At 39.4% G+C, this 13,680-nt stretch overlaps 1 protein-coding gene across 1 annotated transcript in view; it reads left to right on the top strand.

Annotated features, from left to right (window-relative positions):
- LOC127448053 (kalirin-like) overlaps positions 1–13,680 on the top strand; it is a 325,245-nt gene that overhangs the window by 190,712 nt on the left and 120,853 nt on the right. The window contains exons 22-30 of the mRNA XM_051710307.1: positions 163–345; positions 535–653; positions 762–828; positions 4,615–4,724; positions 4,971–5,040; positions 5,502–5,591; positions 5,845–5,937; positions 6,056–6,167; positions 11,760–11,950. Coding sequence (XP_051566267.1) covers positions 163–345; positions 535–653; positions 762–828; positions 4,615–4,724; positions 4,971–5,040; positions 5,502–5,591; positions 5,845–5,937; positions 6,056–6,167; positions 11,760–11,950 — 1,035 coding nt within the window. The remainder of the gene's footprint in view (positions 1–162; positions 346–534; positions 654–761; positions 829–4,614; positions 4,725–4,970; positions 5,041–5,501; positions 5,592–5,844; positions 5,938–6,055; positions 6,168–11,759; positions 11,951–13,680) is intronic.

Below are 13,680 nucleotides of genomic sequence, written 5' to 3'. Positions count from 1 at the left end.
TCTCTCTCTTTTTCACATGAACCCATAAAACATGGACTTCTCATTGAGGGACATTTATAGATCTGTTTTTAGAGATCACTTCTGCTTCTCTGTATGATATGAAGTGTGTTGACCATAAACGATCAAACCGCACACTCACACGTCATATTATGTGTCACACAGCAAACTAAAGAGAAAGTGAAGATGTTGATCCAGTTGGCAGATAATTTTGTGGAGAAGGGACACATGCATGTCACCGAGCTGAAGAAATGGGTGACGACAGTGGGCAAGCGCTACAGAGATTTCTCCCTGCGTATGGGCAAATACCGCTGCAGTCTGGAGAACGCGCTGGGTATCAGCTCTGAGGTACACCTTACGTACATTTCTTACCTGACTGCTATCTTTTAGACATCACAGTGTTTGGAAGGCAGTACTGTATTGATATCCCTCGAACGTTCTGCATAGTCTTTTAGACTCCATTCAAACACTGTTTGTAGATCATTCCAGTTTCAGGATAGTACTCTCTCTATGTGTGTGTGTGTGTGTGTGTTTCAGGATAATAAGGATCTGGAGTTGGATATCATTCCTGCAAGTCTGACCGACCCTGAGGTTAAACTGCGTGACCCTAACCATGAGGTGAATGAGGAGAAGAGGAAATCAGCCCGCAAGAAAGAGTAAGTGAACATACACAGCCTTTAGTAAAAGAACAACTACTGTAGGGACATACTGTAACAGGCATGTGATGTGCAGTTATAATCAGTTTCTTGTTTGTGTTGTTACAGGTTCATAATCGCAGAGCTACTACAGACAGAAAAGGCCTATGTGAGGGACTTACGAGAATGCTTAGAGGTTATTGTTTCAATTTTATTCATGATAATCATTTTCATGTTTTGAATTGTATAGGCACAGCAGAAGCAATAAAGCGCAACAGTCTGGTTCTGGAATTGAAAATCGTAATCATTTTCTCCATAGTGGAATATTAATGATAACTAATAATGGTATATGATAACTAATAAACCTTTAAAAGCAGAAAAATAGATCTTCAGAACTACACTCCCAAGACGCACTTTGAATGACCTAATCGAGCTGGTCTTCCAACACTTTCAAACTACTTGGCCAATATATACAGTACTGTGCAAAAGTCTTAGGCACATAAGATGTTTCACAAAAGCATTTGTCTTGATTATTTATATCTTCAACTTTAGTGTGTCAGTAGGAAATATAAATGTTAGACTCCCAAACATTACTTTTGCAAATAGAAAAGATTAGAATAGAAGAACAGGGAGCCCTGCAACAGATGTCATGGCCCCCACAAAGCCCCCCACTGAACATAATGTCAGTCTGAGATTACATAAAGAGACAGAAGCAATTGAGACAGCCTACATAGAAGAACTGTGGCGAATTCTTCAAGAACCTTGGAACATCCTATCTGCCAACAACCGAGAAAATCTGTGTCCAGGTGTACCTATGAGAATTGGTGCTGTTTTAAAGGCAAAGGTGGTCACACCAAATATTGATTTAGCTTTTTTATTTTTACTGAACTTTGTATGACATTAATTGATAAATGAAAACAAATTATTTCATTATTTTTGAAGACATCCTCACTATTCAACATTTTTCACAAGTGCCTAAAACTTTTGCACAGTGCTATAAATATATATAAAATGTAATATATTGTTTCACTGCTTATAATCAACAACTTGAATAGTTCAATAGTAATCAAAAGTTGTATATTTTCCCATCGTTTTAACACTTTTCACAGTATTTCATGCCCTCATTAAAGACATTCAGTACACAGTCTTGTACCTTTGTCTAATTCTTTTTTGCTTTAAATCAAAATTTGTAATGTTGTTGTTCGCATCGGAACTGGTTGGTTTGGTCCATGGCTTAGAATGAAAGGACTTTATGAAATGTCTATGAAATTTTTTTTTTTAAATACTTCAAGGAAAATACTGCACTTCCAAATACCAAGACGGCTGAAAAAGTGGGCATACACTGTACTAACTGTAACTACATGCCGCTCTGAAATACACTATATTGCCAAAAGTATTCGCTCACCCATCCAAATAATTGAATTCAAGTGTTCCAATCACTTCCATGGCAACAGGTGTATAAAATGAAGTACCTAGGCATGCAGACTGCTTCTACAAACATTTGTGAAAGAATGGGCCACTCTCAGGAGCTCAGTGAATTCCAGCGTGGTACTGTGATAGGATGCCACCTGTGCAACAAGTCCAGTCGTGAAATTTCCTCACTACTAAATATTCCACAGTCAACTGTCAGTGGTATTATAACAAAGTGGAAGCGATTGGGAATGACAGCAACTCAGCCACGAAGTGGTAGGCCACGTAAAATGACAGAGCGGGGTCAGCGGATGCTGAGGCGCATAGTGCGCAGAGATCGCCAACTTTCTGCAGAGTCAATTGCTACAGACCTCCAAAGTTCATGTGGCCTTCAGATTAGCTCAAGAACAGTGCGTAGAGAGCTTCATGGAATGGGTTTCCATGGCCGAGCAGCTGCATCCAAGCCTCGGATGCAGTGGTGTAAAGCACGCCGCCACAGGACTCTAGAGCAGTGGAGACGCGTTCTCTGGAGTGACGAATCACACTTCTCCATCTGGCAATCTGATGGACGAGTCTGGGTTTGGCGGTTGCCAGGAGAACGGTACTTGTCTGACTGCATTGTGCCAACTGTGAAGTTTGGTGGAGGGGGGATTATGGTGTGGGGTTGTTTTTCAGGAGCTGGGCTTGGCCCCTTAGTTCCAGTGAAAGGAACTCTGAATGCTTCAGCATACCAAGAGATTTTGGACAATTCCATGCTCCCAACTTTGTGGGAACAGTTTGGGGATGGCCCCTTCCTGTTCCAACATGACTGCGCACCAGTGCACAAAGCAAGGTCCATAAAGACATGGATGAGCGAGTTTGGTGTGGAAGAACTTGACTGGCCTGCACAGAGTCCTGACCTCAACCCGATAGAGCACCTTTGGGATGAATTAGAGCGAAGACTGCGAGCCAGGCCTTCTCGCCCAACATCGGTGTCTGACCTCACAAATGCGCTTCTGGAAGAATGGTCAAAAATTCCCATAAACACACTCCTAAACCTTGTGGAAAGCCTTCCCAGAAGAGTTGAAGCTGTTATAGCTGCAACGGGTGGGCCGACGTCATATTAAACCCTATGGATTAAGAATGGGATGTCACTTAAGTTCATATGCGTCTAAAGGCAGATGAGCGAATACTTTTGGCAATATAGTGTACTTGATTGTGGTTGGTCAATTGACCCTTCGCTAAGCCCCGCCTTAAAACCACAATGAGTTCGAGTCCCCTTTTTGCCAGTTTCACTCTTCTCCCCATATCCATCCCATGTCAGTAAAGACAGACAGTTGTTGTATGCTGCAGCCATCAGAGAGTCATTTATTTTTTTGTTGTACCATTACACGACAAATCAGCTGCATTTCGTCCCACTGCCAGTGGCGTATTTCATTTGTCAGAATACTTATACTACATTCACTGAATATGCTTTTTTATGTATTGTTTTATATTACGCTATAATAAACAGCTGTACAAGTCCTATCTGCCACAATTTACACCACTATGAGCGTCTGCTACTATCTGCACTAAATAGCATCTGCGTAACCTTAATTTGGAAAATGTATTTCTTTCTTATTTATTTGCACAGGATTGGAATTTTATTAAAGATATTTACAGTATTAATGTGTGCATGTGATTGGTATGTTTAATTAGTTAAAAATATATTGTACTTCTAAAGCAGCATGTGTGTGCTAAAAAACTACAGTTGATTATTTTTTTATTTTATTTTATTTTTATTTTTATAAATTGACTTGTTTATTTGCACAATTTTAAGCCTGCTTAGTTATTGATGTTGGGTGTGTTTTAGGCAGACCTGTAGGTAGGTGGGCCTCATTTTTAAAATCTGTTTAGGGTTCCCAAAATGCAAGGGCCGTGCATGTAAGGAGCATGTCACTGTCTTAGAAATATGCCAGACATTCATCAAGGATGCAGTTAATATGCAAAAGAACGTACAAATGGCCCATATTTCAATTCTTCTAATTCATTACATAAAGCCCATTTACACTAACAAATTCTTACAAATAAGCTGTCTTCATTATATAATAGAATGCAGGATGCGCAATAAATGGAGAAGAAAATACTAATTAAATTGCACTTGACCCAGCCCATTAGCGCTTTGTGCGTGCAATTTTGTCAACCCAGTTGCGCCTAGATGTTGTGCATGATTGCAAGAAAATATCCAAATTTCATGGCCATGCCCACTAACTTTATGCTTATGACTTAAAACATATTTCTGCACTTAAGACTTAGCACTCTTAAAATAGGGTCCTGTATAATTTACCTGGTCCTGATCACCCTGTCAGGGTTTATTTTGCGATAATGACAGGTTGACTGCACATTATAAAAAGGGATCATATCATATTTTGAAATAAAATAGCCTGATGTGCTATGAAAACGTACTGTAGGTTATAGAACTCAAAATTCCTCAGTCCAATAAGAACATTTATTTAGACTAAGCTGCAAAACAGCTCATGTAAAGTGTAAATGTAAAATCTTATGCACAGAAAGCTAAAGGCCTTGCTAAAGTTCCTTGTGTTGTATTTATTAGACATATCTGTGGGAGATGACCAGTGGAGTGGAGGAAGTACCTCCAGGAATCACCAACAAAGAGCACATCATCTTCGGGAACATTCAGGAGATTTACGACTTCCACAATAAGTCAGTTTCTGCACTTTATTAAAGCAAAAGTTAACAAACTGATTTAACAGCCCTTTGAACTTTTTACAAGCATACAGATGGTTTTCTTACTCTGACAGATGAAGAGATTAATAATATGCTTTCCAATTAAATTATAGGCTAAAGATGCAGATTTTTGTTCTATCACAATTGTGCTTCCCATGTGATATGAAAATGTGCTGCTGTTGTGATCAACACTCATTTGCATGTTGCTTTGTTGTGTTGTAGTATATTCCTGAAAGAGCTGATTAATTATGAGCAGTTACCAGAGGATGTGGGCCATTGCTTTGTCACATGGGTGAGTAAAACACGTTTATCAAACACCTGCATGTAATTTCGATTGTTAAAAAAAGTGATTATTATTAGTAGTGTCATGCAAATATGCAAATATGCAATTGTTGCATATGCAAAGCTACAAATTAGAGATACATAATATATCTACCAATTTTATAATATATTGACCAATTTTAGCTTTATTTATTTTTTTAACTATTAGCTTCAGTGTATGATTAGGTTGATATCGAGACAATATCAGAGCTTTTTCCCCATTTAAACAGTAAGCCTGAATTAACATAAATTATTCAAATATTCAACACAAGTTTAACACTTTATCAGATGAGAAATTATAACAGGTGTGCAATTGGAAATGTATTTGATATTCATTAATCACAGACAGAGTCACTGAAATTGTTTTAAATGAAATTGTAGGCAAGTTTGTCTTTGACATAGCAATATGATGCTTGTGTCTTTGTGTTTCAGGCAGATAAGTTTAATATATATGTCACATATTGCAAAAATAAACCAGATTCCAGTCAACTCATTCTGGAGCATGCTGGGAGTTTTTTTGATGTAAGTACATATGCATTTGCTTACATGTTTATGTGTTTAAGTGTTATCTCCTCATCTGAAATGGCATGTTGTGCATGTACAACAGAGGTCAGTAGACGAAGCCAGTGAGTCACTGACTCTGAACACGTCAGTGTAGCACAAGGGAGTGAATAGTTACAGAAATAGATGGCATAGGTCAGTGTGTGTGTGTGAGAGAATAATGTGTTTATATGATAATTAGTGTAAGATGATTGGTTTTGTGTGTTCTGAGCAGGAAATACAGAAGAGACATGGTCTGACTAACTCCATATCATCATACCTTATCAAACCTGTGCAGAGAATCACCAAATACCAGCTGCTGCTCAAGGTACTACACATGAGTGTTTGTTTCTCTGGTGTCAAAGCATTCAAACTGAAAGTCAAATGTAGTGTTAATTGTGCCGTGTAGTGTAGTGCACAGTACAGTACAGTATGTGTGTTTGTAGGAGCTGCTGTCGTGCTGTGAAGAGGGCAAAGGTGAAATTAAAGATGGGCTGGAGGTCATGCTGAGTGTGCCAAAGAGAGCCAACGATGCCATGCATGTCAGCATGCTAGAGGGTAAACATACAGACAGAAACAAACATTGACTGTGTTTTGGAAAGCTGCAAACCACCATACTACACTTATTATTACATCTGCAGTGTTCAGTATGTATACTGTGCGTAGTACGCAAATTGAATTCATAGTATGAATGGAATACTTGGATGACCAAATATGTTTGCTAAAATATACAGCATTCAAGAGAGCAACAAATGAAACACAACGCAGGTGTCTCGAGGTGTGTTTTTAAGTTTTACATTTTAACTTTTTAATTTGACACGGTGTCTAAAAATGCAGCTGTCCTGTTTGAGACGATGAATAAACAGACGTGACGCAACAGTCAAAGACGTGTGTCCAGAGCATCTACATAGGAAAATAATAGAAAAACAGCACAGAAATACACTTTTGGTGTGAACAGCCCCTACTCTACTCAACTGATAGTAATAATAATAATAATAATATTTTAATAAATGTATTTTCAAATACATTTTTACATAAAAACATTTATTTAAATAATTTATTAATGTAAAATCTTTTAAATTTTGAAAATAATAATACATCTTTTTTTTATTAATTAGAATGAGCTTTATCAGAATGAGCTTTTTTTGCCAAAGCTCATTCTAATTAATACAATAAAAGATGTATTATTATTTTCAAAATGTAAAAAAAAAAAAACATTGTCTTGGTGACAGAAGCTTCCAGTGCACAAACAATACAACAACAAGACAGGGATAATAAAAAATAGAATAAAAATAAAAAGCAAATAGAAAATATAAGTATACATAAAAATACATAATACGACTATATATATATATATATATATATATATATATATATATATATATATATATATATATATATATATATATATATATATGTACAAATTAAAATCTGTTATATACAGAGTGGAATGGCAGAAGAGGTAGGATATGTTGGATAAATATAAATAGACTAAGCTGTGTATTGCACATAATTATTTCTCAATGGAGCAGTTTTAACTGTTCATGAGATGGATAGCCTGAGGGAAAAAACTGTTCTTGTGCCTGACGGTTCTGGTGCTCAGTGCTCTGTAGCGCCGCCAGAAGTCAACAGTTCAAAGAGGTAGTGGGCTGGGTGAATGGGGTCCAGAGTGATTTTCCAGCCCTTTTCCTCACTCTGGAAGTGTACAGTTTTTGAAGGGAGGCAGGGGGCAACCAATAATACACTCAGCAGTCCGAACTGTTCTTTGTATTCTTCTGATGTCCGATTTTATAGCTGAACCAAACCAGACAGTTTGTGAAGTGCAGAGGACAGACTCAGTGACTGCTGAGTAGAACTGTATCAGCAGCGCCTGCGCAGGTTGAACTTCCTCAACTGGCAAAGGAAGTACAACCTCTGCTGGGCCTTTTTCACAATGGAGTCAATGTGGGTCTCCCACTTCAGGTCCTGTGAGATGGTAGAGCTCAGGAACCTGAATGACTCCATGGCTGCCACAGTGCTGTTTAGAATGGGGTCAATGTTGGGGTGTTACTCCTAAAGTCCACTATCATTTCCACTGTTTTGAGCATGTTCAGCTCCAAGTTGTTTTGACTGCACCAGACAGCCAGCTGTTCAACCTCCCTTCTGTATGAAGACTCATCATCATCCTGGATTAGGCCAATGACTGTAGTGTTATCTGCAAACTTCAGGAGCTTGACAGAGGGGTCCTTGGAGGTGCAGTCAATTGTGTACAGGGAGAAGATCGTACAGGTGCATATGTCCCTGGTTTGTCCAGATGTTGCAGGACATGATGCAATCCCATGTTGGCTGCATCATCCACAGACCTTTTTGCTCAATAAGAAAATTGAAGGGGATCCAGAAAGGGTACAGTGATGTCCTACAGGTGGGCCAAAACCAGTCTGTCAAATGACTTCATGACCACAGACTTCAGAGCAATGGGTCTGTAGTCATTATGTCCTGTGATTTGGGGGTGGTGTGTTTGAAGCAGCAGGGAACTTCACACTGCTTCAGTGATCTGTTGAAGATCTGTGTGAAGATGGGGGTGAAACACCATCTGGGTCCTGTGCTTTCTATGTCTTTTGTTTCCGGAAGCCCTGGCACACATCCTCTTCACATATCTTAAGTGGAGGTTGAGTAGCAGGAGGGGGAGGAGGATGGTTGCAGGAGGTATTGGTGTTTGTGTGAGGAGAACGTCAAACTGGGTGTGGGGTGTGAGACTGGGCTTTTCAAATCTAAAGTAAAACACATCCAGGTCGTCAGCCAGTTGTTGATTCCCTACAGTGTTGGGGGATGGTGTCTTGTAGTTGGTAATGTCTTTTAGGCCACTCCACACTGATGCAGGGTCATTAGCTGAAAACGTGTTTTTCAGCTTCACAGAGTAGCTTCTTTTAGCCACTCTTATCTCTTTTGTGAGTGTGTCTCTGGCCTGATTGTACAAGATTTTATCCCCACTTCAGTAAGCATCCTCTTTGGCCTGACGAAGCTGCCTGAGTTTTGCTGTTAACCATGGTTTGTCATTATTGAACATTAAATAAGTCCTAGAAGGAATGCACATACAGTGTATCCAGAAAGTATTCACAGCGCTTCACTTTTTCCACATTTTATGTTACAGCCTTAATCCAAAATGTACTAAATTCATTATTTTCCTCAAAATTCTACAACAATACGCCATAATGACAACATGAAAGAAGTTTGTTTGAAATCTTTGCAAATTTATTAAAAATAAAAAATGAAAAAAATCACATGTACATAAGTATTCACAGCCTTTGCCATGACACTCAAAATTGCATCCTGTTTCCACTGATCATCCTTGAGATGTTTCTACAACTTGATTGGAGTCCACATGTGGTAAATTCAGTTGATTGGACATGATTTGGAAAGGCACACACCTGTCTATATAAGGTCCCACAGTTAACAGTGCATGTCAGAGCACAAACCAAGCCATGAAATTCTAGGAATTGTCTGTAGACCTCCGAGACAGGATTGGATCAAGGCACATATCTGGGGAAGGGTAAAGAAAAGTTTCTGCAACATTGAAGGTCCCAATGAGCACAGTGGCCTCCATCATCCGTAAATGGAAGAAGTTTGGAACCACCAGGACTCTTCCTAGAGCAGACTGCCTGGCCAAACTGAGCGATCGGGGGAGAAGGGGCTTAGTCAGGGAGGTGACCAAGAACCCGATGGTCACTCTGACAGAGCTCCAGCATTTCTCTGTGGAGAGAGGAGAACCTTCCAGAAGAACAACCATCTCTGCAGCACTCCACCAATCAGGCCTGTATGGTAGAGTGGCCAGACAGAAGCCACTCCTCAGTAAAAGGCACAAGACAGCCTGCCTGGAGTTTGCCAAAAGGCATCTGAAGGACTCTCAGACCATGAGAAACAAAATTCTCTGGTCTGATGAAACAAAGATTGAACTCTTTGGCCTGAATGGCAAGCGTCATGTCTGGAGGAAACCAGGCACCGATCATCACTTGGTCAATACCATCCCTACAGTGAAGCATGGTGGTGGCAGCATCATGCTGTAGGGATGTTTTTCAGCAGCAGGAACTGGGAGACTAGTCAGGATCAAGGGAAAGATGAATGCAGCAATGTACAGAGACATCCTTGATGAAAACCTGCTCCAGAGTGCTCTGGACCTCAGACTGGGGTGAAGGTTCATTTTCCAACAGGACAACGACCCTAAGCACACAGCCAAGATAACAAAGGAGTGGCTACGGGACAACTCTGTGAATGTCCTTGAGTGGCCCAGCCAGAGCCCAGACTTGAACCCAATTGAACATCTCTGGAGAGATCTGAAAATGGCTGTGCACCGACGGTCCATCTCTTTACAGTCCTTACTACAGGTTTAGCTGACTTTCGTTTCTGCGTGTAGGTCAAAAGAAGATGAACCAGACAGTTATCAGAGAGTCCCAAAGCTGCTCTAGGGACAGAGCGATATGCATTCTTTAATGTTGTGCAGCAGTGATCCAGTATATTTGTGTCTCTGGTGGGGCATGTAAAGTGCTGTCAGTATTTTGCCAGTTCACAGGTGAGATTGGCTCTGTTAAAATCACAGAGAATAATAAGTGAGTCCTGGTATTGTTGTTCCATGTCTGTGATCTGATCAGCCAGCTATTGCAGCGCTGCATTCACACACGCTTGTGGGGGAATATAAACACTCACCAGAATAAATGAGGAAAACTTTAATGTTGTTACATCTGTACACCAACTTTCATTGATATAAAAGCATGTTCCACCGCCTCTAGTTTTCCCCATTAACTGCACAATACGATCTGCTCTGAACAGCTGGAAGCCCGGCAGATGTAAAGGGCTGTCCAGAATGGCTTCACTCAGCCACGTTTCTGTGAAGCACAAGGCAGCAGAGTTTGAAAAGTCCTTGTTTGTATGGGTGAGGAGATGTAGTTAGTCCGTTTTGATAGGAAGAGAGTGGAGATTCACTAGAAGAATACCCTGCAGCACTGTTTAAAAGCCACGCTGACAGAGCTTGAGCACGCCGTCTCGCTTCCCTCGCTTGCATCTTATAGCACACTTGAACAACACGCCTCTGACTAAAATGTCCAGCAAAACATCCAAATAGTCAAAAATCGGGAAAAGATTGTCTGGTATGTGCTGCCAAATGTTCAGCAGTTCGTCCCTGTTAAAACTGATTGGAAAAAAATTACTAAACACAGGACAAACAAACAAAAACAACATAAGAATTGGAGAGCTCCACACCGAGGCTGCCATCCACGGTGCCATCTTGTATCACATTAATTATTATAAATTAAAGACCCAAACCAGGCCCTGACAGTTCTTTGGGTCCCACTGGGCTTGGGTTGGGTAGCAGACCTCTAGAAGTAATATCACCCCTTATTTTTAACATCTCTTTCTTTCTTTATAATTTGATCAGACTGTCGATCAAATCGAGATGTAAAATAAAAAAGCACAGGCAGCACACAATTTATACTGTGCTATGGAGCCCCAAAGAGGACATTGTTGTGGGGGGAAAAATAGTAGTGAGAGGGAAAACATAATTACTGCTTTTGCGTGCTCTTGAAAAACATTCGCGTTCCCACGCCTAAATGCTCTGTAGGCTATTGCATTTATGAGAGAATTCAATATGGCAGGTTAATGTAATTTTTAGCTGTGTAGTCTTTATTTTTGCACATTCTTAAATTGAGGATTATGCTTTGTGCATAGCCTACATTTTACACCTGTCTTTAGAACTTCATTCTTTTCATTGCACAAGCGTTCTCTTTTTGTTGAACTCGCAATAGCTGGAATGATGCTAGAATACACATACGAGAGTCAGCAGAAGTCTGTCATGAAAACGCAAATTTTGCGAGAGAGTGCAAAACTTTTTGCGAGAGAATGCAAATATTTCTTGGGAGAATGCAAAAGTTTTGCAAGAGAATGCAAAGTTTATCAAACAAAGTTGTACAACCGCATGCAATATCAATTATTTATGTTTCCCCATCCCTACAAAAAAAATATTTCCCACCACTATTTCCCCTTTAGGGCTCCGTACCGCGCAGTATTCAGTAAGAAGTATACTAATATTCCATTGCAAATAAGCCATCACTTGCTTTTCTACTAATATTTACATAACTCATATGACCATTTGACCTTTAACATGACCTTTTGTGACCTCAGGTTTTGATGAGAATCTGGATGTCCAGGGTGAACTCATTCTGCAGGACACCTTCCAGGTGTGGGACCCCAAATCGCTGATCCGTAAGGGACGAGACCGACACCTCTTCCTATTCGAAATCTCCCTCGTCTTCAGCAAAGAGATCAAAGACTCGGCAGGACGATCGAAATACATTTTCAAGAACAAACTACTGGTACTTCAAAAACACTATCTCACTAGATACACTCTCCTTCAAAACCTAGTGAGTTGCCTACATGTACAGCATTTTAAGGCAACAGATTGTCATTGCAAAATCTGTTCCAAACAGTAGACAGCAACATTGTGCTGACTTATGAGATGTGTTGGCCACATTTGAAGGCACATGTGTCCTTCACAGCATGCATTTCAATGAGCTCAGTGAAAAAAGTCGAGATAATTGTTGATACCACTGAAAAATATCCATAATTGTAATTAAATCTAATTAACTATTTTAATCAGTATTTATTTGAGCAGTATTTTTTATGCTTATTAGACTCACATTGTTAGCTTAGCAACATGCTAACATCAGACTTTATTGGAATCAATTGTGAGTCAACTGCCCACTTCATGCAACATTACAACAACTAGATGTGTTTCAAAGGATGTACCAAACAGGGGCCTGTACCATGAAGCTAGTTGTAACTCGGTGTTACAGGATTGGTTTCGAGTTGACACAACTGAAACAATCCAATCAGGCTTAATTGGTAACATAATGCTGCTCATCAACTTTCTCTGTCAACTCAGGCTTTGATCCTAAGTTTAAAATTAGTTCACATTGTTAGCTTAGCAACATGTTAACATCCAACTTTATTGGAATCAATTATAAGTCTCTTGTCCACTTCATGTGAATAGTGCTACGTTGTGGTACATGAGTGGCTGTTGCTGCCTAGTAAAATGTTCCAAAGTCACTTGTGAGGTCCCATTTGAGGTTTGCTACCGATATAGAGAGTAGATAATAAGGCAGCTCACTAGCATTTTGAACCAAGCTAATATAATTTCAGTGACATAAGCAACAGCAAAGCCCTGTGGGAAAGCCAGTAGGTGCACCCATGAACTCAGTTATGTCTTTCTTATTTCCGTCTGTTTGAAGATTTTGTTACTCTGTTAAGTGTTTACAGACATAGTGCAGGTGTTGTTTTGTATATTTTGTGTAAAGCAGAAGTGATGTTTTTTGCCCCTCTTCTGTGTTCAAAATGTCTCTAAACAGATCCACATGTCTTTGGTTTTTCTTCCGGTTGTCAGGGATTTTTTCACGAACATTATTTTAAGACTTTAATTATCCATTTAAGACTATAAACTATCCTGTTAACAAAAAAAAAAAAAAAAAAAATGAAGGGGTTGTATTCTACACTTTTTTAGCATTTAATGTTGTCTCTAGAGTTCTCTTATAATGTTAAGACCCCGGCACACTCACAGCAAAGTGCTTCTTCGCTCTTCGCCCAGAGCTAAAAAGAAGAAAAAGAAGTTTGAAACAGCTGTGCAACAGAATATTTTTTGCGAACATTCAGATACCCGCCACAATGTTGGGAGGCGTTTAGAGATACATTTAAATATGAGGACGCTCAAGACTACATGTAAAACATCAACTAATATGACATTAAAATGTATTATCAATGACTTCATATCTCATTTTATGAGTATAATTCCCTCAAGATCAGTAAAAGAACTTGTTTTAACAAACTGATGATGATTTAAAGTAATATACTGTATATGCAGTAGATGTGTATATTGTCTTGTTTACATTCTGCATTTATGGCGCTAATGTGCTAACACACTTCACGTGGCCAAAATATGTGCCAGTTACACTCTGTTATTGTAATTTATGATGACACTGATACTACTGCAAAGATGGGTGTATGAAAGGGTGTTAATGGGTAAAATACAGACAAAATAATGATTATAAGA

Source organism: Myxocyprinus asiaticus, chromosome 11 (assembly GCF_019703515.2).
Source record: "Myxocyprinus asiaticus isolate MX2 ecotype Aquarium Trade chromosome 11, UBuf_Myxa_2, whole genome shotgun sequence".
Classification (NCBI taxonomy): Eukaryota; Metazoa; Chordata; class Actinopteri; order Cypriniformes; family Catostomidae; genus Myxocyprinus; species Myxocyprinus asiaticus.
This window is presented reverse-complemented; position numbering and strand designations above follow the sequence as displayed.